The sequence below is a fragment of the Dromiciops gliroides genome, chromosome 5 (assembly GCF_019393635.1).
Source record: "Dromiciops gliroides isolate mDroGli1 chromosome 5, mDroGli1.pri, whole genome shotgun sequence".
In the NCBI taxonomy this organism is placed as follows: domain Eukaryota; kingdom Metazoa; phylum Chordata; class Mammalia; order Microbiotheria; family Microbiotheriidae; genus Dromiciops; species Dromiciops gliroides.
In genome coordinates this window covers 300,794,872-300,816,239 of record NC_057865.1, presented here as the reverse complement: position 1 = coordinate 300,816,239, position 21,368 = coordinate 300,794,872, and the positions used below count along the sequence as shown (strand labels likewise).

Sequence of the window (21,368 nt, the reverse complement as noted above, 5' to 3'; positions counted from 1 at the left end):
TTCAAATCCAGCCTTGGACACTTAAAAGCTAGGTGACCCTAGGCAAGTCATTTAACCTCTTTTTGTCTCAACTCTAATATCAGGATCAAAACAGCACCTACCTCCTAAGGTTACTGTGAGGATCAAATGAGATAATTAGGGTAAAATGCTCAGTGCAGAGCCCAGCACACAAGAGGCACCACATAAATGCCCATTACCTTCCCCTTATTCTCCGCCTTTGCTTTTGTTCCAGTGTAGACCAGCAATGCTATGGGGGAGAGGGTGTCAGAGGGAACATACCCTTCGGCCACTTTTTGTGGCTCGTTCCAGGCTTCTTTCCGGGATGGTTGTGCCCATGCACAGACCCACCACCAGTGTGGCAGTGTGCCTCTCTCCCCGCTGCCCTCCGAGTTGATCATTTTCCCTTTTTGTCATCTTTGCCCATCCCATGCATGCAAAATAAGATCTCATAATTGCTTGAATTTGCATTTCTCTAATTAGTAGTGATTTGGAGCATTTTTTCATATGGCCAGAGACAGGCTGGGTTTCTTCCCCTGAGAGTTGCCTCTTCATATGCTCCGACTGTTTATCACGCGGTGAATAGCTTTCTTTCTTATAAATTTAAATCAGCTCCTGATGTATTTTGGATAGGAGACCTTTATCAGAGAAATGACACAAACATTTCTCCCAGTTAATTGTTTCCCTTTTAGTCTCTGCTTTCTTCCATATATTTATGCAAAAAACCACCTTTTGATTTGCTGTAATCCCCGTTTTCTCTTCTGATCTTCTCTGTTCCGTATTTGGCCGTGAGGGTTTCTCTGATCTGAAGCTCTCTCTGCTGGGTGATTTTTCCCAGGCTTTTCTCCTTGTTTATGGAACTTGTCTTTGAGTCTTGGCCTAAATGGAAATTCTTTTCTTCCATCCCTTCCTAACGGGGCTAGGCCCATTTTCTGGGCAGCACAGCCAGCTCTCTGCCACTGCACAGCTCATTTTAGCCTGTAAATTATTTAGCATTATCCCCCCTCTTTATTTATCTCTTCCTTCCTTCCCTGAAATCCAAAAACACCCCCAGGCTCCCTCATCTTTCCAAAGAATAAGATCCTCCTTCACAGACTGCCTGGCCCCACTTTAAAGGCTTCTGCACTTGCCGTCTCCCCTTCCTCTCCTCCTCCCTGCTGTGGCCTTTGCGGTCTCACCCCCTCCCTCTCTCTGAGATCACCAAGGGTTCCTAAGGGCCTGATCTGATCTCCCTGTCGTCCTTTGGAGCCTCTGTAGCTTGCACTGTTGACTATATTGGCCATTCACCCCATAGCACCTGTGTGACCTTCTCTCTGGGCCTCGGTTTCCCCCTTTGTCAAAAGAGGCCCCAAGGGCCCTTTTAGCTCCAGACCTAGGATCCTCGGACACTGGAAGCATTCAAGCAGGGGCCCTCCCCTCGCGCCCCTCTGAGGAGGCAGTGCACATGTTCTTATCTTCACCCCCAGTGAAGAGACCAGCTCAGAGAGCACTAGTGAGCTACCCAGCCAGCATCGAGGAGCTGGGTCTGCCCTCAGGCCTTCTGAGCCTCCCAGTGTGCGGCTGCTCCACCCTGGGGGGGCACCCAGGCTGTTCTCTGGCCAGCCCATGACAGGCGTATTCTTCACCTTTCTCCCAGCCTGGTCTGGCAGGAGGGATTTCACCGCCTCCCTGTGCCTCGCAAGCATTTCGTGCTGATTTGAGTCGAATCAGCCCCTGATTCGGTCCCAGTCACAGTCCGGTGAGGGAGAAGATCATTTGTATTTTGTTGATGACCCTGCTGAGGTGGAGGGCTGAGCCTGGGCTTGAGTGCGGCTCTTCTGATGGCCAACCCAGAACTGGCGGCTGCCTCTTCTTCACCCCGACCCCTGGTATTCCCCTGTGTGTGCCAAGCTGTGCTCATTCAGGGTGGAAACCGTGTGTGTGTGAATGAGATAAGAGATTGACGATCCTGGGCTGAGAGGGAATCGGGGCCAAGAGGAGCTTGGTGCCCGAGCCTGCGTGTGCAAGCGTCTTGATGGGGCAACTCCCTCACTAATCTCTTACCTCTGTTTCTTGGTGTGTCTTCCAGTCCGAGCCTGAGGGTTTTTCTCACTTCCACTTGTACGTCTGTGCGGCTTTCCTCGTGAGATGGAGAAAAGAGATTCTAGAAGAAAAAGATTTCCAAGTAAGTCAAAGCTTTCTCTTGCTAGCCCGGGCTCAGTAGATTTCACTTCTCTGGGTGGTTTGTGAAAGAGGCCCAGACAAAGCCCCTGCTGCTCTGCCAGGGGGACCCCTGGAGCTCGGGTCCTGCCCATGGGGCAGTACCCCCAGGTGTGGTGCTACCCAGGAGTGGAGGGTGTGGGCCACGGGGCACAGATGAGCAGGACGGTACAGAAGGGAACGAGTGGGCAGAGGAATGTATTCACAGTCTCAAGGCCATGTGAATGGAAATGCTGGTTCTTCTGGGGATTAGTTTTGGGATCTTAAAAATAAAATTTAAGGGGCGGCTAGGTGGCGCAGTGGATAGAGCACCGGCCCTGAAGTCAGGAGTACCTGAGTTCAAATCCGGCCTCAGACACTTAACACTTACTAGCTGTGTGACCCTAGGCAAGTCACTTAATCCCAATTGCCTCACTAAAAAAAAAAAAAAATAAAAATAAAATTTAAAAGCAAAACAAGAAAGGGAACAGAATTTGAGGTTCAGAGTGCTGGGTTCTAATCCTGATACTGCCATTCATTTATACTGTGACTTTGGAATCATCTTGGCCTCTTCCCTGTTGTATCCTGCATGAGGCACTGTGGAGGTGGATGTGTGTGTGTGCATACAAGTACCTGTGTGCACACAAGTATATGTGTGTGTGTGTGTGTGTGTGTGTGTGTGTGTGTGTGTGTTGGGGGGACAGGGTGTGGGCACACAAAGAGAGGAAACACCAGGACGGTGAGTACTGAGCACCTCCAGCAGCTGGAATGTCTAGGAAGACAAAGGCTGGGCAGAGAGAGATTCGGGGAGCAGCACCAAGGCCTTTAGAGGCGCCTCCGCCCATGAGGCCCAGGAGGGAAGCAGCTCGCCAGCGCTACTGACCATCAGAGGCTCGGGCACCGAGCTCTCCTCTCCTTGTCCCCTTGGCTTGGCAGAAGGCTTGGACTCGCTCTGGAAAGACTCCTTGCTTACTAACCGTGTGATGATGGATGGACAAGTTAGTCCAGTGAGCTTCAGACCCTCCTCTACAATGAAGACAACAGGGATCACACAGCAGCCCCCCCAGGACTGCGGGGGGTACCAGAGGAGGTCGCAGGGGCCTCCCTGCTGGTTGTCAGTGGCTGGCGACATCCTTCGACGTCAGGGCCTGGGCTGGGGACGTAGGCCTGCCTCCTCGCTCCCAGAGTTGGCAGGTGGACAAGGGAGCGGTGTGGTTGTCGAGAGCTGGGGCGCCAGAGATCCTTCCCTTCGGGGTGGAAAGGGTCCAGACGGGAGGAGGAGGAGGTCATTCACACGGGGAACACCATGGGCCCAGGCCCAGAGGTCACACGGCACCGAGATGGGGACCGTGAGTTGTCAGAGACTCTTCGGGATGATCCGGCTGGGCTGAGGAGCTGGTTTCAGTCCAAGGATGTCGGAATGGCGAGGACGGGGGGAGCGACATTCTGACTTCCCTCAGCAGCGGCATGGCCTTGGGAAATCCTCCTCGTCTTTTGGGGGCCTTCATTTCCTCTCTGTGCAGTGAGAGGGCTGGACCCCATAGCCCCGGAGGGCCCTTTGTGCCCCACCTAACTCTTGTGTGCCCCATGACGGGGGTCGTCAAGGAGGTGGATGTTTCTCTGCAAGGTGGCCCACGATTTACAAGCAACTTAACAAAGGTAAAGAATAAAGCACACCAAGGAATTGGAAGTTGAGGGGATGCCCATCCATTGGGGAACGGCTGGACAAGTTGCGGTATAGGAATACAATGGAATACTATTGTGCTATAAGAAATGATGAGCAGGAAGAGTTCAGAGAAACCTGGAGGGTCTTACGTGAGCTGATGATGAGTGAGATGAGCAGAACCAGAAGAACATTGTACACAGTATCATCAACATTGAGTGTTGACCTACTGTGATGGACTATATTCTTCTCACCAATGCAATGATACAGAAGAGTTCCAGGGAACTCATGATAGAAGAGGATCTCCAAATCCAGGGGAAAAAAAAGAACTGTGGAGTAGATGCTGATTGAACCATACTATTTCTTTTGGTTTTGGTGCTATTGTTTTTTCTGTTTTGAGGTTTTTCCTTATTGCTCTGATTCTTCTCTTATAACATGACTAATGCAGAAATAGGATTAATGTTATTATGTGTGTGTGTGTGTGTGTGTATATATATATATATATATACATATATATATATATATATGAAACCTATATCAGATTACCTGCTGTCTAGGGGAGGGGGGAGGGAGGGAGAAAAATCTGAAATTGGAAAGCCTGTATAAACAAAAGTTGAGAACTATCTTTACATGTAACGGGGAAAAAAATTATTAATTTAAAAAAAAAGAAAGAATAAAGCACACCCCTATTTATCAGCTCGTTTGTTTAAAACCCAGCAGTCTCTTTGCTGTGTGACCAGAGACGTGGCTGTGTTGTAATTAGAGGAGATGACAGGTGTGTCCGATTAAAGCATTTGGCCGAGCCCAGCAGCCTGGTGTCTGAGGGAAGCCAGTGAGGCAGGAGAGAAGCGTCCCCAGGAGAAGTGGGGAAACGAGGCAAGCCAAAGAGACAAATCACCAGAGACTGGGCATCTGTGGGAAGATGGACAAGGGGAGAGATGTGGAAATTAGGCTATTGATTGTTTTCCCCAAAGCTACAGAATCCAGTAAATGCTTTGATACTGTGGGGGCTGGACTGAAAGCACGTTATGAGAGCTCCTAATGGGTCGTGGAAAGTCGGCCTGAATAGGGAGGGAAAGAAAAGGGAAAACAAATCATATCTAGAAAGTGAGGCAGCCCGTGGAGCTGGAGAGCTCGCCCGGGGAACGGGCCAGGCACCGGTAGCATGCCATGGTGGAAAGGCCCTCGGCTTGGGAGGACTCAGCCGCTTTGATTGGATTCCGTGCTTCGTAGGCACCTTGTGTGCAGGAGGTGCCAGGGACACGGAAATGCAGGCAGTGAAGTCCCCCTCCTCAGAGCCTTCTTTCCAGAGGAGGTCTCAGTGCGATACGGGCCAAGGAGTGTGGAGCAAGGAGAATGTGGGGGCTGGAGAGACACCTTTTGTCTCCAGGAGGACTGTGGAGAAGGGGATGGGTGCTGGCCAGGTTGGGGGGCATTCTGGTCCCTTTCCATCTCCTGTCCAACTCTCAGTGACCCCATTGGGGTTTTCTTGGTAGAGGTCCTGGAGGGGTTGGCCATTTCCTTCTCCAGCTCATTTTACAGATAAGGAAACTGAGGCAAGCAGGGTCAAGTGACTTGCCCAGGGTCACACAGCTAGGAAGTGTCTGAGGCTGGATTTGAACTCAGAATGAGGAGTTTTCCTGACTCCAGGCCTGGTTCTCTGAGAGCTGTGGCGCCATCCAAGTCGCTTTGAATGTATTTGGTTTTGACTTCTCTGTGGGCATGGTTGGATTTCCCTCTGAGAGAATGAATGTAAGCTAAAGGGCAGCGATTCTTATTTCTCTTTGTATCTCCACACTCGGCATGGTTCTTGGCACAAATAGAACCCACATTTAGGGAATGAAGGAAATACTGGCCAGCTGGCTGGGGCGGTAGTTGATGAGTGGGTGGGTGGGCGGAGGGAGAGGCGGGTGGGTGTTGAGAAGCAGCTGAGGAGCACTGGCATTCCAAGTGTAAGCAGTGGCCTGAGAGGAGCAGACAAAGTTTGGGGAAGACTAGGGTGTCCAGCCTGCCTGAAATGGAGAGAATGTGAGGTGGAGGGACCGGATAGGGTGCGCTGGGACCAGACTGAGAGAGCCTCAAAAGCAAAGCCAGGAATTGGTATTTTTTCCTCGAGTCAGTAGGAAGCCCCCAGAGGCTGTGAGTGGTGTGACCTGATAGCGACTCAGGAAGGCGGAACCTGAGGAGGGGATGCTTGGCGGGAGGGCAGAGGCAGCTATAGAGTAGCCCAGGGGAGAGGGGTCTCCCGCGGTAGCCGCTGGGCAGAGGAGAGGGGCCTTCACAGCCCGACTGGTCTGCCGCCTCTGTTTTCTTCATGACAGAAGTGACTTGCTGGCAGTCACACAGCATGGTGAGTGCTGGTACCCCGGGATCCACACCTGGCTCTCCTGAGTGACGAGCTTCACTGTGCTCTGAGGGCGCTCCCAGATGAGCAGAGAAGCCTCTAAGAGTTTCCTCTTTTCTTCCCATGGAGCCTGTTGAGTTAAACAAAAATGGGTTAAGTGCTGACTTTGGCACCGTCCCCAGCACTGGGACTACGACAAATGGTAGCGTCCCTGTCCTCGGGGAGTGGATGTTCTGGGAGGGGGTGGGGTGGCAGATGGGACCCCCTCCAGCAGTGGTAACCTGGCAGCCAAAGTCTCTCTGATGCGTCTCCCTGTGTCTTGGGCTCCCTGTCGATCCTGACAGTCTGTTCCACAACACTCAGGCCAGCATTTATGAAGTGATCAGACCCTGAGAGAGGCCTCATCTTCAAGATGCTTAGATGCGACTGTAGGCAAACAGCACAGACCCGCTTAAAGAAATGGTGAGAGGCTCATGGGCCCTGGGCCTGGAAGGGACCGGTCCACCCTCCTCCTCGGCACAGAGCCGTGGTGTGCTTGACCAGGGTCTCCCGGGGAGTGATTGGCAGGTAGCATCTGAACCCTAGCTCTGACCTCCGGTGCCCTGCATTTTCAGGGGCTTCCTAGCTCTGGTGTTCTAGGCCAGCGTTCACTCCCCACCCACCCTGATGTTCTGCAGGTTTGGGTGAAGAGCCCACGGCATGGAGAGAAAAACCAGGGAGCCTGGCTGAAGCCCAGGACCAGGCCTGAGGCCTCTACTTGGCAGCACTCGGTTAAGAGGGACAACCTTGGGGCGGCTAGGTGGCGCAGTGGATAAAGCACTGGTCCTGGATTCAGGAGTTCCTGAGTTCAAATCTGGCCTCAGACACTTGACACTTACTAGCTGTGTGACCTTGGGCAAGTCACTTAACCCCCATTGCCCCGAAAAAACAAACAAAAAAGGGGGACAACCTGCTCACTGCAGGCACGAGGCAGGGCTGGGCCTTATTTTTTTTCTCCAAACTCCAGAGTCAAGCAGCCTGGCTGGGTTCCAGTGGTGCCCTGGGGGACAGCACCCACATTCTCTGCCGAGATTTCAAACACTCCTGGGTGTAAATATCCCAAGTAAATTACTGTGTGGTGGACTCTCTGCCTGCTTTGGAGAAGAGCCCTTGTCTAGCTGCCTCGCAGCCCCTGAAGCCCCCTCTGTGAACAAAGGGCTTTCATCAGGAGACTGGACACTTCCTAGGGCCTGCTGTGCGTGGGGCTCATCAGGTCATAGAACTCTCTCCCCAGGCACCCCCTGCCCAGGACAGTTACCTCTCATCACCCTCTTTGGCATATGAGGAAGCTGACAGCCCGAGAGCTGTCTGCTGTGCACAGCCAAGGGAGGGAAGAACAGTGAGGAGCCCCTCCCAAAAGCCCACCGCTCCCCAGAAGAGGGATGATTGCTGGCTGCTATCGTGCCCTGGCTATGACCAGAGGGATGAGCGTTGGGTTTGGAGTCAGATGTGGGTGCGAATCTCCACCCTTCTTGCACGTCACGCAGCCTTTGATTTCCTGACGAGCTCACCCAGACTTGCATAGCGGGTGCCATGTAAATGCTTGCTTCCTTCCTCTGTGTGGGTTTTTGAGGGACCAGGCCACTTGGCGTCTTTTCTTTTTCTTCACGTCTCCTCCTTGCTCACTTCCTGTGTCCAGGGGACCCTGGTGCTGCCTGGTTTTCATTCTAGAGGTCAGGGTATACGTTGTTCTCATCCTGGCGCCAGCTCATGGGAGCTTTCCCAGGGTTCTGCAAACCCCCCATTTATTGTGACTCTATATGACTCTACCACCATTGGCACAGCCGTTCCCCAGTGGGTTTTGGTGCCCGCTTGTTTCTTGTTCTTTGCCCTCTTTATAAAGAGGGCTGCCTTTCCTTGTATCCCTGGCACATGGTGGGTGGCACGCAGTAGGTACTCAACCAGCACTTGTTAATGGGCTGACTGCTCTGTGCCGGGCCCTGCCCCCAGGGAGCTTACCTTTTGCCTGTGGTTATAACCGCCCTTATTTCCTCCTCCTCTTGGTACCCTGAGGATTCTCTTGCCCTTCTGTACCAAGTGCTTTAGGCTCCTTGGGACTGAGTCAGGCAGAGGAAGGACCCAGCCCAGGCCTGGGGCTTGGGCGCTCCTCGAGGACAGGGTCTCACTTTGGCCTCCTGTGTCCCCAGGGACAGGTGCTTAGTGACCGTTAGTGGGGGGTGGGCCTGAGTATCAGTGTTGCTCCACTGTCCATCCTCCTGCTCCGATCACCTCAGCAGTTATCAGCAATGGTTGGACTGAGCCACTTTCTGCCCCAGAACCCAGGTTGGAGGCAACCTGCATACCGCCTGCACTGGCTCCCATTTTTCATGGGGCACAAGCACAATCTATCACATAACATCTGGATCCTAAGAGATGTCTGCTGAGGAGTGTTGCCAAGCTATCAGTCCAGCAATCAGTAGACATTTATTGAGGACCTATTGTGTGCTGAGTCCTGTGATCCATCTTGGCAGAGATGCAAGTGGCTCCCACTCAGGGGAGTCTTGGAGGAGAACACACAACAACAGAGCAGTGTGTGAATGAGGTACAGCTGAAAGGTCTGTGCTCAGGAAAGCCTCTATTCAGGCCAAGCTCTTTGGGCTTTGTTGAGTTTGAGGAAATAGCAGGAGAACCGAATTGGCAGCAGAGGTGCAGAGCCTGGGACGGCTTCAGGATGGTGCTCTTTATAGAACCCCAAGGGGGGAGGAGGAAGGCTTCAAGCCACTCACCTCCAGGGAGCCCTGGGGAGCTGCCTAGCACGGTCACCTTGTGATGCAGTCATGTCTCAGAGGCTCAGGACATGAGGGTAGCAAGGTTTCCAAGAAGGGTCCCAGTGGCCGGTGAGTTTTTCTTCCTCCAGGCCACATTGCTGGGCCAGATTTCTTCTTCCCCATTTTTGAGTTGCCTGCAGTGACCCCAAGGAAGACTGCTGCCCTGTCCCTGCTTCCTGCAGTACAAAGACAGCATGGGCACCTCTGGGGGAGGCGAGGGAAGGTGAGGTGAGGCTTGACACAACTCAGCCCCACTAGGAGCAATGCTGTGGGCAGACAATGGCTCGATGTCATAGCAATGGGGATGCCCTTCAAATTAAGAACACTTTCTCCATCTTGTTCCCAGCACATAAATACCAGCTTGTCATTTTCTTTTCAAACTGCTGGAAATGGGTACTCCTTATTAAATTATACCCCTCATTACTATAATGGGTACAGAGTTTCAAAGTTCATTCCGTTCTGAGAAAATTGAGGCAGACTTGCCAAAGTTTAAATAGCAACTTTCAGTAAGAAATGATTAAAGGTTTGAAAAAATAAAGCTAAAGAAAAGATGAAAGGAATGAGGATTATATAATGAGGCTCCTGGGTGATTTAAACTAATCTTTGAATGTTAGGAGGGTGTTGATGAGCTGACTCTGTGGTCTCGACTCTAGGAAGGCAAACACGGAACATACCAAGAGTGGGACTTTCCTGCCCCGAGCATTTGGGAGGCTATGTGTGTGATACCTGTGCTTGAATCTCTCTGTCTGAGGCATTTGCTTACTGTGTGACCAGGGGCCAGTCACACCCTCTCTGAGCCCCTCATGGTTTAGGAAATGCTCACAGTCATCTCTTCACTGCCTGCCTTACAATCCAGGGCAGTGAGAGAGGCTCTCTGGAAGTGCTGGCCACGAGGGTGGCGGCTGCTGTTCCAGCTGCTGCCACTGCCTCTTGTCTCTCATTCCAGAATGATCAGGGTGGCACGGCAGCTTCTGGGAGGCTTGGAAGCCCTTCACGGGCTGCCTCGATCCCTGGAATCAAAGTCCAGTGAACTGGGCTCCTCCCATTCTCATTCTCACGTTGCTGGCGGTTTGCCTCTGCCTGGGCCTCATTTTCCCCATCTGTAAAGGGCCCTCCCCAGAATTCCCGGTCTTCGGCTTCCCTGCACGTAAAGATCAGTGAACTAGAGTTGGTGTTGGAAGGATGAGGTGGCTTCATCCTGTGCTTTAATTTGTTCCCAGTAGGGGTTCTAACTTGGATCCAAAGAGACATTCGTGCTCCCTTGTCCCATTTCTCAGCCCTAAGGCCTTTGCGCCTTTTCTCCATGAATGAACCACATTGGAATTTGGGGCCTTTCCTTTTCCCTTCCTAGCCTGTGCACACCTTGAGGGCAAGGTGCACACTGTAGGGGCCAAATTTATTATGGGGAGTTAATTGGGTGGCTCGACATAATATTGGGGTTCGGAAAATAATGAGGATCTCTAGGTCCAAAGTTTCCTCCCTTCCAAACTGCCTTTTCTAGTTATTTCTCCCAGGCCAATGAGAAAGGCGGTTAACAGCCTCTTTTCCACAAACAAATCAGGTTTTATTAATGGGAATAAAACATACAACAAAGGCGAAGTTAATAAAGCCAGGGACAAGGGAATAGGGGAAGAGAAAAATGGACAAGCTCCCTGGCTCTAGCAAAGACTGACTCAATCCCCAAACTTGCTTCCAGCTCAGCTAATTCGAAGAGCTGACCTCGTTTCTATTAACTCAACACCTGGGCTTCGTGGTTTCTCTGGGAGTCGGCTGTGCAGCCCCTCACCAGCAGGAGAGAGAGCTCCTCTCAGCGAGCATTCCCTTTTCTACCTTTTCTCTCCCTCCGCCAAAAGGGAGGTCCTTCCAGTTGTAAGGCTGAGAGTGGTACCCCCTGCTGATGTCAGCAGTATGTCACTCAGGGCAGGCCAGGTGTGGCCCATGTCTTTTTTTGGGGGAGGGGGTTTGTGGGGCAATGGAGGTTAAGTGACTTGCCCAGGGTCACGCAGCTAGTAAGTGTCAGGTGTCTGAGGCGGGATTTGAATTTATGTTCTCCTGAATCCAGGGCCAGTGCTTTATCCGCTGCGCCACCTAGCTGTCCCCATGTGGCCCATATCTAATCATGCCAAGTAGGTACTTAGTTGGTTTCTCAAACAATACTAAATCAATCAGGTGGGACCCCTGGGCGTCAGCCAAATTCCATTATTTTTATCACAGCACTAAGTGTTTGATATCTATCAGGGCTGATGAGGCCCTTGGAGATGAGCTCTTCCAGCCTCCCCCACAACCCCGTCATTTAGCAGAGGAAACTGGCGGGCTCAGGGAGAGGGCCAGTTGTGTGCCTCAGTCACGTGGCTGGGGCGGGGAGGACAGGGCTGGGACGTTGCTCGGGCCTCTCGGCTCTTGGTTGGTGGTCCTGCCCACTGCCCTCCACTGGCTCCCGCTACCAGCAGCATCGATAGCCCAGAGGATTCTGAGGCTTACAGAGGGCTCAGATGAAGTGAACTCACCCAGAAGGGAATCAGATACGACAGACCAGTAAAGAGTGTGGTCATCCTCCTCTTCTGATGTCCGAAGCCACGTGACCTTGGGTAAGTTCCTGACTGGAGTCATCCAGGGAGCTCACTGCCTCTGTCTGCTCTAGATTCTGTTTGGATTTCTTCTGATGAAAGCGCCCCCCACCCCACCCTGTGCTTTCATTATTATAGAAAAGAGGCTGAGTTAGGCTTGGAGTCAGCTTTCATGTGCCCCCTTTCTAGCACTAAGGAAAGCATTGTTCTTTCAGGTTGGGAAATAGGAGGAAACCTCCCCTCCAGACCCCATTGGCTGTGCCGCTTCCTCACGGCCGTAATGAGCAAAAGGGAAAATGTGTTTATTTGGGCGCTAAGGAAAGGTGCCCATGGCACGCTTTTCAGAACTGGAAATTGCCTCTTAAAAATGTCTTCATGCCTCAGACATCAATTCTCATAAGCAATTCTGGGAAGCGTTTCTCTTGTGTTGGTCAAAATGGGGCCACTTCTTTCCTGAAGAGACAGGCTTGTCGGTGCCAAGGAAGCTCAGCCATGGGCTGCTTCTTAGGACAAAGCGCTCCTGACTCACTGGGAACCTGCGAGGCAGGAGTTGTGGCCCCAGGCTTCCAGGGGCTCAGTGAGGTTCTGTGCACAGAGCCTTGGGGCCAGAAGCAGCCTGGACTGCTCTCTTCTTGGTGACCTCAGATGCACACCCGATGATCTCTAAGGGCCCTCCCCCTTCCAGTGCACTGGCTCTGCCTTTCCAGGGCAGCCCCCAGCCCACACAAGGGAGACTGTGCTGCTTCAGGTCCTCACCCTGAGGGTCGTGATCCTTATGAATGGGGAGAAGACCACATGACTAGTGGCTGCCTGAGTGTGGCCTCATTGCCCCTCCTGGCCTGCAGCCAGCTCTCACCTGGCCTGGACAAAGCAGTTGACTTTGGGCAAACCCTTTGCCCCAACTGTTCCATCTTTGGCACTGCCCCTGCTCCCAAGCTTCCATTCTGCTGAAGTAAGAGAAGCATGGGAGAGTTATAGGGCCCTGGCCTCTGTCCTGGCTCAGCCCTTTACTGGCTCTACCGCTATAGGCAAGGCCTCTGTTTCCTCATCTAAAGAATGAGGAGGTGGGACTGGACAGCCAGCATCCGTCACTCAGGGAGCATTGACTAAGCACCCACTGTGTGCCCGGCACTGTGCTAAGCCCTGGGGACACAAAATGAGGACAGGGACAGTTGCCGCCCTCAATGAGCTTTACCGTCTGTCATCCTCAGGTACATGACAGGGTAAGAGGAGAGTGTGATGGAGCATCATGAGACCCTTGGGCTGAGTCTGGGCTCTGGCCTTCACTGCCTGTGGGTGCAGGTCTGGGGGAGGCTGCTTAGCCTGTGTCTGCCTCAGTCTCTTCTGTAAAATGGGCAGGGAAGTGCTCTGCCCGCCACATGGGAGAGTGGGTTGTTGTTTGCTCCCTGTGACAGTGGGAGAGCTCTGTGGAAGCTCCCATCTCCATATCCCAGGGAGGCCTCTCAGGTGCGCACCTAATCCACGCAGAGTCAGCACAGGGCTAGGACACTGCAGAGCCGGGATTGCAAGCCAGGCCTCCCAGCTCTGAGTCAGGCACGCTTTCTTGAACCAACATAGAATTTGTAGCCTTTGCCAAAGAAAGCAAAGACCTCACTTCTGTGTATATTAAGATAGGAAATTAGCCCATGGATATTGGTGCTTGGCCAGACTCCTTTTCCTTTTCAAGAACTGAAATTATGAACAGGTTGAGACAAGGAGAGGGAGGGAGGGAGAGAGGAAGGAAGGAAGGAAGGAAGGAAGGAAGGAAGGAAGGAAGGAAGGAAGGAAGGAAGGAAGGAAGGAAGGAAGGAAGGAAGGAAGGAAGGAAGGGAGGGACAGAGAAAGGAAGGGAGGGAGGGAGGGGGAGTTATTGTGAGAGCGGGAGAGAAAAGAAAATCGAAGTCTACCCAGGACTGTAGAAAATTGATTTTGGTCCCACGGCTTTCTCCAAATACATTTTTTATTAAATCATGTCTCTGAGTGATTTGTCTCTGCATAGTTGGATCGGCCGGCCGGCTCTGTCTTGTGATGGCCACACCATAAAGCAAACCCTAACCAGCTGGTTGCCTGGAGCCTTGGGGCTTCTGGGCTTAGGAGGCTAGTTTGCCACTCCCCTCCAAGTCCTCCCAGCTCCGTGGGTTCCACCAGAGTCAGGAGTCTCAGGAGCAGGGAAGGGGCTGTGCAGAGCAGAGAGGACGAAGAAATCCGGGACGTGCCCAAGTCTGTCCGGATGTGTTGTGGCAGCATCTGCATAAACACAGGGTTCCCCTTTCAAATCAGACTTACCAAGTGTTGGTGAGCAGCAAATTGGAGCCCCAGCAGCTTCGTTCCCCTCCTAAAATGTCAGTGAGCGCTTTGTTGAAGATGGGGGCGGGGGGTGGACTCAGCCATTCTCCCTGTCACACGCTCTTCCTGGAACCTGATATAGTGTGAGAGACTGAGCTGCCCACACATTCTGCCTGTTAGTCTAAGAAGTCACTGTATGACTCTGAGTGTGTGTGTGTGTGTGTGTGTGTGTGTGTGTGTGTGTGTGAGAGAGAGAGAGGGAGAGAGAGAGAGAGAGAGAGAGAGAGAGAGAGAGAGAGAGAGAGAGAGAGAGAGAAACAAAATCTGACATTGGCCAAAGGCGGCCAGCACCCGTGTCCCTGCTGAAGAAGTGCAGGCTTGAGAGGAAGAACAGAGCAGATTAGCAAGTCCTTTAAAACTAGCTCAGAGCTGAGCACGTGGGGTGATGCTAGCCCAGCAGGGGTGCAGTGTCTGTCTCAGGGACAGTGGGGCTTCAGACTGGCTGAAGTTGGGGCTGATTGTAAAGGAGCTTGAAGAGCAGGGAGAATGGCCAAGGGGGGGGGGTGTCTCCTTTGATCCTTTCGGGGCTTCCTTGTGATACTTGGATGTGCTAGAGGAGGCCCTTGGATAGAATCTTGGCTCTGCCATGTCCTCACTGTGTGGCTTTCTGGCCAATTGAATCCCTTGCTGGGTTCAAGGAAGGCAATTCCTCATTTAACCCAGATCTGTCCTGTTCCTGATTATGCCTTGCTTAGTTCCATTCAGCAAATACTGTTATTAATAACAAATGAGGAAACTGAGGCTCAGAGAAGCAGGATTTGCCCGGGGTCCCATTGCTAGTGAGTGTCTGAGGCCGGATTTGAACTTGTTGTTTGGACTTCAGGCCCAGGGCTCTGTGTGCTGCGGTGCCCCCGGCTGCCTCTTTGTAAAGTGCCTACTGCCCACTAAGGTCTTATGTTTGCCCCTGGAAACACAGGGAAGAAAGAAGACTCTCTCCCTGGCTTCAAGGGCCTTAGAGTCTGGTGGGAGGCTTGAGGGCCTCGCAGAGACTGGAACCTCCTACCTGAGCTTGCAGGTGCTCTTACCTTCATGCCTAAGTTATCATGCCAGGGAAGTGTCACTGTGGGCTGGGACTTCGGACACGCGGAGTCACACACTTGCTCTGCTTTGGGAGACACATTTCTTGAGTTTCTGGAGCTGACCTAGGCGGGTGGACCTTGAAGGTCACCCCAGACCGTGGTGGCCAGCAGGGACCATGATGGGGGACTCCCAGGAAAGCCAGAGGCATTGAGTGGTGCACCACATTGGAGCCCTTTCTCTCTCTGGGCCCCTGAAGCTGTCCAGGACCCCCAGACAACAAAATCCGTAATCCTCCTGTTGTATGCCAGACCACAGTGGAAACAAGGAGGTAGAAAACTGAACCCTGCTCTCACGAAGCAGGGCCTCACCGGGCCAGTTGGCGTTACGGAGAGAGCCCAGTGGAGAGTCACAAACACAATGCTCCCTCTGTCGGGGCTGTGACCAGCCATGATGAGGGCGGGCTGCCCTTAGGAGGTGGCATTCAGAGTCAGCTTTAAGGTGAATGGGGGGACATAAGGGAATAAATAGGTAGAGCCAAGGCCCAGAGCCAGCACAGCAGGGTCAGCTCAGAAAAGACACCTGTCCAGCCCCATACCACAGAGAGACATAGAGAAGGAATAACAGAAGAAGAAACTATCATGAGGAGAGTGTGGCACCTTGCCAAGGAAAGGAGGGAGCAGCAGGAGCCACTCGGGGCTGCCCAAGGGCAGAATATGGGAAGCCCTGAAGGGTCAGCATTTTCTCACACTCCATTTGTAGCTAACTCATCTACCTGCATCTCGGCATTGTGCTCCAGGCTTCACAAATATGATTTGATTTGATCCTCACAACGGCCCTGAGGGGAAAGGTGCTGCTATCATCCCTATTTCACAGATTAGAAAACTGAGGCGGACAGGTGTAGGAACCTGCCCAGGGAGGGTCCCGCTGCTAGGAATTGTCTGAGGTCAGATTTGAACTCGGGTCTTCTTGACTCCAGGCTCAGCGCTTTACCCACTAAGCCACCCTGAGAGTACATTAAACCTTAGAGATGAGAAGTCCTGAAGGCCAAGAAAAATGGAATTGCACCAAACCCGCTTTGATGTTTTACAGCTCAGCCTTTGGGTGGCCCAGAGGCAGGAAAGGTGTGGTCTGGGGTTGGGTGTCATTGGAATCCGGAGCTGAGAGATACATCTGGGCAGAGCGAGCATAATAAACAATAGCCCTCTCTGCTGTTTCTGGAGCATGGTTGCGTTTTTCAAAAAGCTTTCCTCACAGTGACCCCGTGAGGTAATTCCGCTTTACGGAAGAGCACTGAGTTCCTAGCAGTTGTGACTTGTCTGACATCTTAGAGCTGATTAGTGGTAGAACCCTAATCCAGATTCGGAAGGTCAGAGCTGGCAGGGCCTCAGAATGTCAGAAGCGGGTCGGTTGGGGGTGGGGGATGTGAGACCTCAGTCCCTTTAGATAAAGGCAGAGCAGTAGGAGGGGCTCTAAATGTGAAGGCAGAGCATGCTGGCCCTTGGTGCTTCCCTGAGCCTGCCTCTTTAAAATGAGCATAGCTATGTTTGCACTCAGCCTCACCGGGATGTTTTGGTCAGTGTTCTGTAATTGTGAATTCTTCATGTTTGGCACATTCTCTCTCTACTTGGAGATTATACCCAAATGCAAGTTTGGCAATGACCTGGGAGCATTTAAAAGAAAGCACTTGACCCATCAGCCCAGCCCAGTACAGTGTGTCTGTGTGTGTGTGTGTGTGTGGGGGGGGGGGGCTTTTTATGCCAAGCCAGAGGCCCTTTGCCTGAGCCTGGTTGGGAGGGACTGCCTCACGCCTTCACTGAACAAGACCAAAATGATTGTATTGCCGTGCATGTGCCTGGTTTGTGAATCTGCAAGTCAGCTTAAGCCATCAATCGTGCGTCTCTTTGGCCAGCCAGGCAGTGCTATGTGCTGCTCAGTCAGAGAGAGGGGTTTTCACAGCTGTTTCAGGCCCAGGAAATAATGTGTGGGAGATAAATTGCTCTTTGTCCTCTGTGTGCCCTGACATATCTCTGGCCAGAATGCCACAAATGGAGCCTCTGCCACAAACAAGCCCAGCTTGGGCCCTGCCAAGCTTCATATGCAAAGAAGAATGAGGGCCAGCCAGCCTGGAGAGGGATCCCCTTCCTGGGCTGCTCACACCCTGGCAATCTTTGATGGAAACAGATCCCTCCAGTTGGTGACATGAAACAGGCCCTGTGTCCCCTGGGAAGGGAGAAGTTTGAATTGCGTGAAGACCTTGCGCACATGACTTCCTCAGCATGTTCCTTCCATCAGCAAAAAGGCGTTTTTGACAGTAAATTTATAATAATTGACAGCTGGCGAAGGAAGCTTGCGTTTCTAGACCCCAGGAGATCTGTCTTGCACTTTTCCATCATCCTGCTTGGAATGATCCCAGACTAGCAGCTAGCCTCTTGGACAGACAACCATTGTGGGCAATTGTCACACTAATAGCAGCAGGTTGCAATGAGCATCCTTTCTCACGGCTCTCCACAGGGAGTCACACCCACGTTCTAAGGATCTCCTCCCATGATCCCCATGCTTCTCCCTACAATGACTTGTTGCCCTGATTGCAGGTCAAAGGAACTAAGAGTCACCCCCATGGAGATGTGGAGCTTTGAGCAGGCTTGTACAGTTTCTGCTCCCCAGGGGCACAGTCCCTGGGCTAATGGATGTTCAGGTCTGGAGGGCTTTGTTCTTTAACAGCCTTTGTAAAAACAGGTACTCAAGGGAATATGGAAACCATGACATCCCAGAGCCTTTCAGAATTCCTGTTTTCAGAGGGAGGGAAGGAGTTAGATCCTAAGTAGTTCAGCCACTTCTTTTTACAGGAGAAGTTCCAACTCAGAGAGAGGAAATGACTAGCCCAAAGTCCTACAACCATAAATGGTGGAGCAGTGACTGGTTTCTAGGTCTCTGGGGTTCCCTCTGCCCCCATTACACTGGCTCACTCATTTCCTTTGTCATATTTTCAGATATCATCCTGACAGATGGTTAATAATATGCCAAATCTCTTTTTTAAAATGCTATTATTTGAAAGCACATGAAATTTCAGGTAATGTCACCTCTGAAGCACAGTTAAAATCATTTTAAGAAGGGAAATTATGTGTTTGGAGGGGCAGGTGATTAAGAGGTTTTACCATCATACTACTAATAATGAGATAATGGGATAATGTAATGTATCATCTCCATGGAAGAGAATGTGTTATCTCAGCTGCTCTCTTTGGAACCAGATTCCTGTGTGCCTCTGGCATTAGCAAGAAAGGAAACAAAGGAGCCTGAACGGAGATAAGGAGCTGGGAAAGAAGGCTGCCAGCCAGATCCCCTGGGTCTTTCAGGGCCTGGAAGAGAAAGCAGTGCCGCAGATGGGGGGGGGAGGGGCGGGGAGAGATGTTCCAGTTGTATCCTGGTACCACGGACAGCTCACTGGCTGGAGGGCAGTGAGGAGGCCCTGTCTAAAGGCCTGCTGGAGCTCTGCTAAGGGAAGAAGTTCAGTTGCGTTGAGGTACCAAGGACAGCTCACTCGCTGGAGGGCAGTGCTGAGCTAGGGCCCTGCCTCCAACAGTCAACATTTCCCCTACTAGATTGTTTCTTCAACTAAAGGTCATGTGGAGAGATTTTTCACATATACTCTGCCTTCCTGCCTTCCTGCCTGCCTGCCTGCCTGCCTGCCTGCCTGCCTGCCTGCCTTCCTGCCTTCCTGCCTTCCTTCCTGTTTTTTGAACACTTTGTCAGGTGAAAGGTTGAAATGTCAGCAACTGAACAATGGAGGTCCTATTGGGGTGGTTTGGGGAAGGGCACTGGGCAAGGAGTCTAGAGGCTGACTAATGGCATGGCCCTGACAATTCCCTCTGCCTCTGTGCCCCGGTGTCCTCTGTTGTCTGGTGTGGAGAGACCAGAAATCCACCATAAGAGAGCTCATTTGAAGGAGCTACGCGTGTTTAGCTTGGAGGAGACTCGGGATTCCGAGCACCATCTTCAAGGGTTCTCCTGTGGAGGAGGGGTTAGTCTTGTTCTGCTTGGCCCCCGGGGACCAAGTAATAGGGGCCTGGGGTGGCAGTGGCAGAGGCAGATGTAGGCTTGATGTCAGGAAAACCTTGCCCACGATGAGAGGCAGGCGCCAGGGGCTGCCTAGGAGCGAGTTCCCCCTCCCCTTGGCGGGGGGAAGAACAATCATTGTTCTTCAGATCTGTGCTGGTCTGGGTGGTCTCTCCCAGGTCCTTTCCAGCTCAGAGATTCTGTCTTCTTGTCCTTGGAGGTCCAGTTATGAAGACCCTGCCTCTGCCTCTTGATTCCTACCCAGAAAGCAACCTTGGTGGCACTTGATGTTTGCTAAAACGCTTTCCCTTTACTAGAGGAGGGTTGGGCTGAGCCCTTTCCTTCCAACTCCAGATCCTGTGCTCTCATCCTCTGTGCTGAGGAAAAGCCGGGCCTGGTCCTTTCAGAGGGGTGTGTGTGCATGTGTGTGCACTGGTATATGCTTCAGGAAATTGTAAGCACCTGTTTCCTTTCGTCTTTGAGGCCCAGTGCCTGGCAGCTGCTTCACAGAGGTTTGCTTAATTATATCGCATCCTCTCACCTCGCATAGTGCCAGTCTAATTCAGTCTCTCATTGTTCTCACTGCTCCCTGGACCTGCTTTCTTCTGGCCTCTAGGCATTACTTGGGGCATTTCTCTCTCTGCCTTCCTCTCCAGAAGACCCAGTACACAAGACTCATTTTTCCTTCATCCATTCCACAAATACCTGTCAAGCCTCTGTTTGGTGTAGCTCCCTGTACTCAGCATAGGGAGATACGGACTTCTGCTTAAATATGGCTGACCTCCTCAAGCTGAGCTCCCGTAGTAGGCCAAGGGTAAGGTTTGGGTCAAAGTGCCGTGGGAGGGAGAAGCCCTTGCTGATGGGAACAAGGGTGGGGTTTAGCAGAGCACAGATGGAATGGTCTCGGCAGCATTTCTTTTCTTGTTGGCATTCCTGCCAAGGAATGAGTCTTTCTCTTAAGTCGTCCTGTTAAAGAAGAAATTACAACCGCCATTCAAATCATTAATTGTGAGATCCTTATTATCTCATTAATAGTGTTTGATATCTGAGGCAGATAAACTTTCAGAAGCTCATCTCTCCAGTCCCTAGAGAAATGTAATGATATCCTGGGCCTTATTAAAATGTCTTCCTCTCAACCCACTCCCAACCATCACTTAGTCTATTTTTACAGGCTTTCAGAGAAGACCCCAAACAAATCAAGGATGGAAATCAGATTACACATGAGGTAAAGGGGGGCCTAGGAGGATCTTCCATTTTGGTGTGAAATCCATTGGCCAGGGATTTTCCGGCATATGAGCTGTGGATGTAATGCCAGTTAGTAAACAAGGCCCCTTCAATTTCCTGGAGCCGGAAATAAGCCAATATTTCTTGAAAGGGTTTCATGAATATTAGCTGGGATAATTTCAGATTAGACCTGACAGTCTTTCCAGGTGGTAATACTTATAGGGATTGTGTCAAACTTAATAGGCTTAAAAGTAATTTATATGAGCTTTAGAGTCCTGAGGCTCTGGGCCCCCAGATTTTCTCTTAAAACCTTACGTAAAAAAAGAAATCAAACAGAAGCCAACCAAGCCAGAAAGGCTGTGTTACTGTGTTTACATGCAGAACAGAGGCTTAATGGGATTAATGATCAGATTCATATAGAGCCTTACTAGAAGTAATCAATTACTCTATGCTCTTGCTTTGTCGCCTCTTGGTTATTGTGTTCGGATAATCCACTGTCTGTAGGCCTCGGCTCTGTTTCATTGGGATCTTTCATCATTAAAGTTAAACTCCCAATTGGAAGGTTGCAGTCATCTAAAGATTCATGGGATTGCTGACCCTCCAAGCTGAAAGTCGGAGGTATCCAACCCAGCCCTATCAGAGCAGGAGCCCTCATATCTACAGCATCCATAGCAGGTGGTCCTGTGGCTTGGCCATGCATCTTCCAGGGATGCTCTAGAAGGGATGACCTCATCTGGGATACAGGTGGCGTCTTTGTCCATTCTTCTGCCATCCCCCAGCCCACCCCTGGAGGACTGAGGTTTAGAGTAGACACAGCCCTTGTGCTCTTGCCATTCTCAGATTGCGTCATCCCTTTTCTCGGACCCTCTTTTGTGCTTAGTCCCCTCTCCCATTTCTCATGATTTTTAGCATGTACAGTAACCACCGCTCTTGACCAGGTGATCCTTCAGAGTAGGTACCGCGTCTTATCTACCTTTCATAGCACATCAATCATAACATAGGTGTTTTAGGTGTTTTTTAATTGATTTGAGTTTAACTATGGAAAGGTCCTTGGACCAGGCATCAGAAGAACTGGTACTATGCCAGCAACTGATTGTGTGACCTTGGGCAGGTCATGGCATCACCCTTTAACTGGGTTAAGGAGGCAGCAGAGGGCAGCTAGGTGGCGC

General features: G+C 51.5%; 1 protein-coding gene across 1 annotated transcript in view; it reads left to right on the top strand.

Annotated features, from left to right (window-relative positions):
- Window positions 1-21,368, top strand: part of TBC1D22A (TBC1 domain family member 22A) — a 268,885-nt gene that overhangs the window by 220,760 nt on the left and 26,757 nt on the right. The window contains exon 12 of the mRNA XM_043969133.1: window positions 2,066-2,161. Coding sequence (XP_043825068.1) covers window positions 2,066-2,161 — 96 coding nt within the window. The remainder of the gene's footprint in view (window positions 1-2,065; window positions 2,162-21,368) is intronic.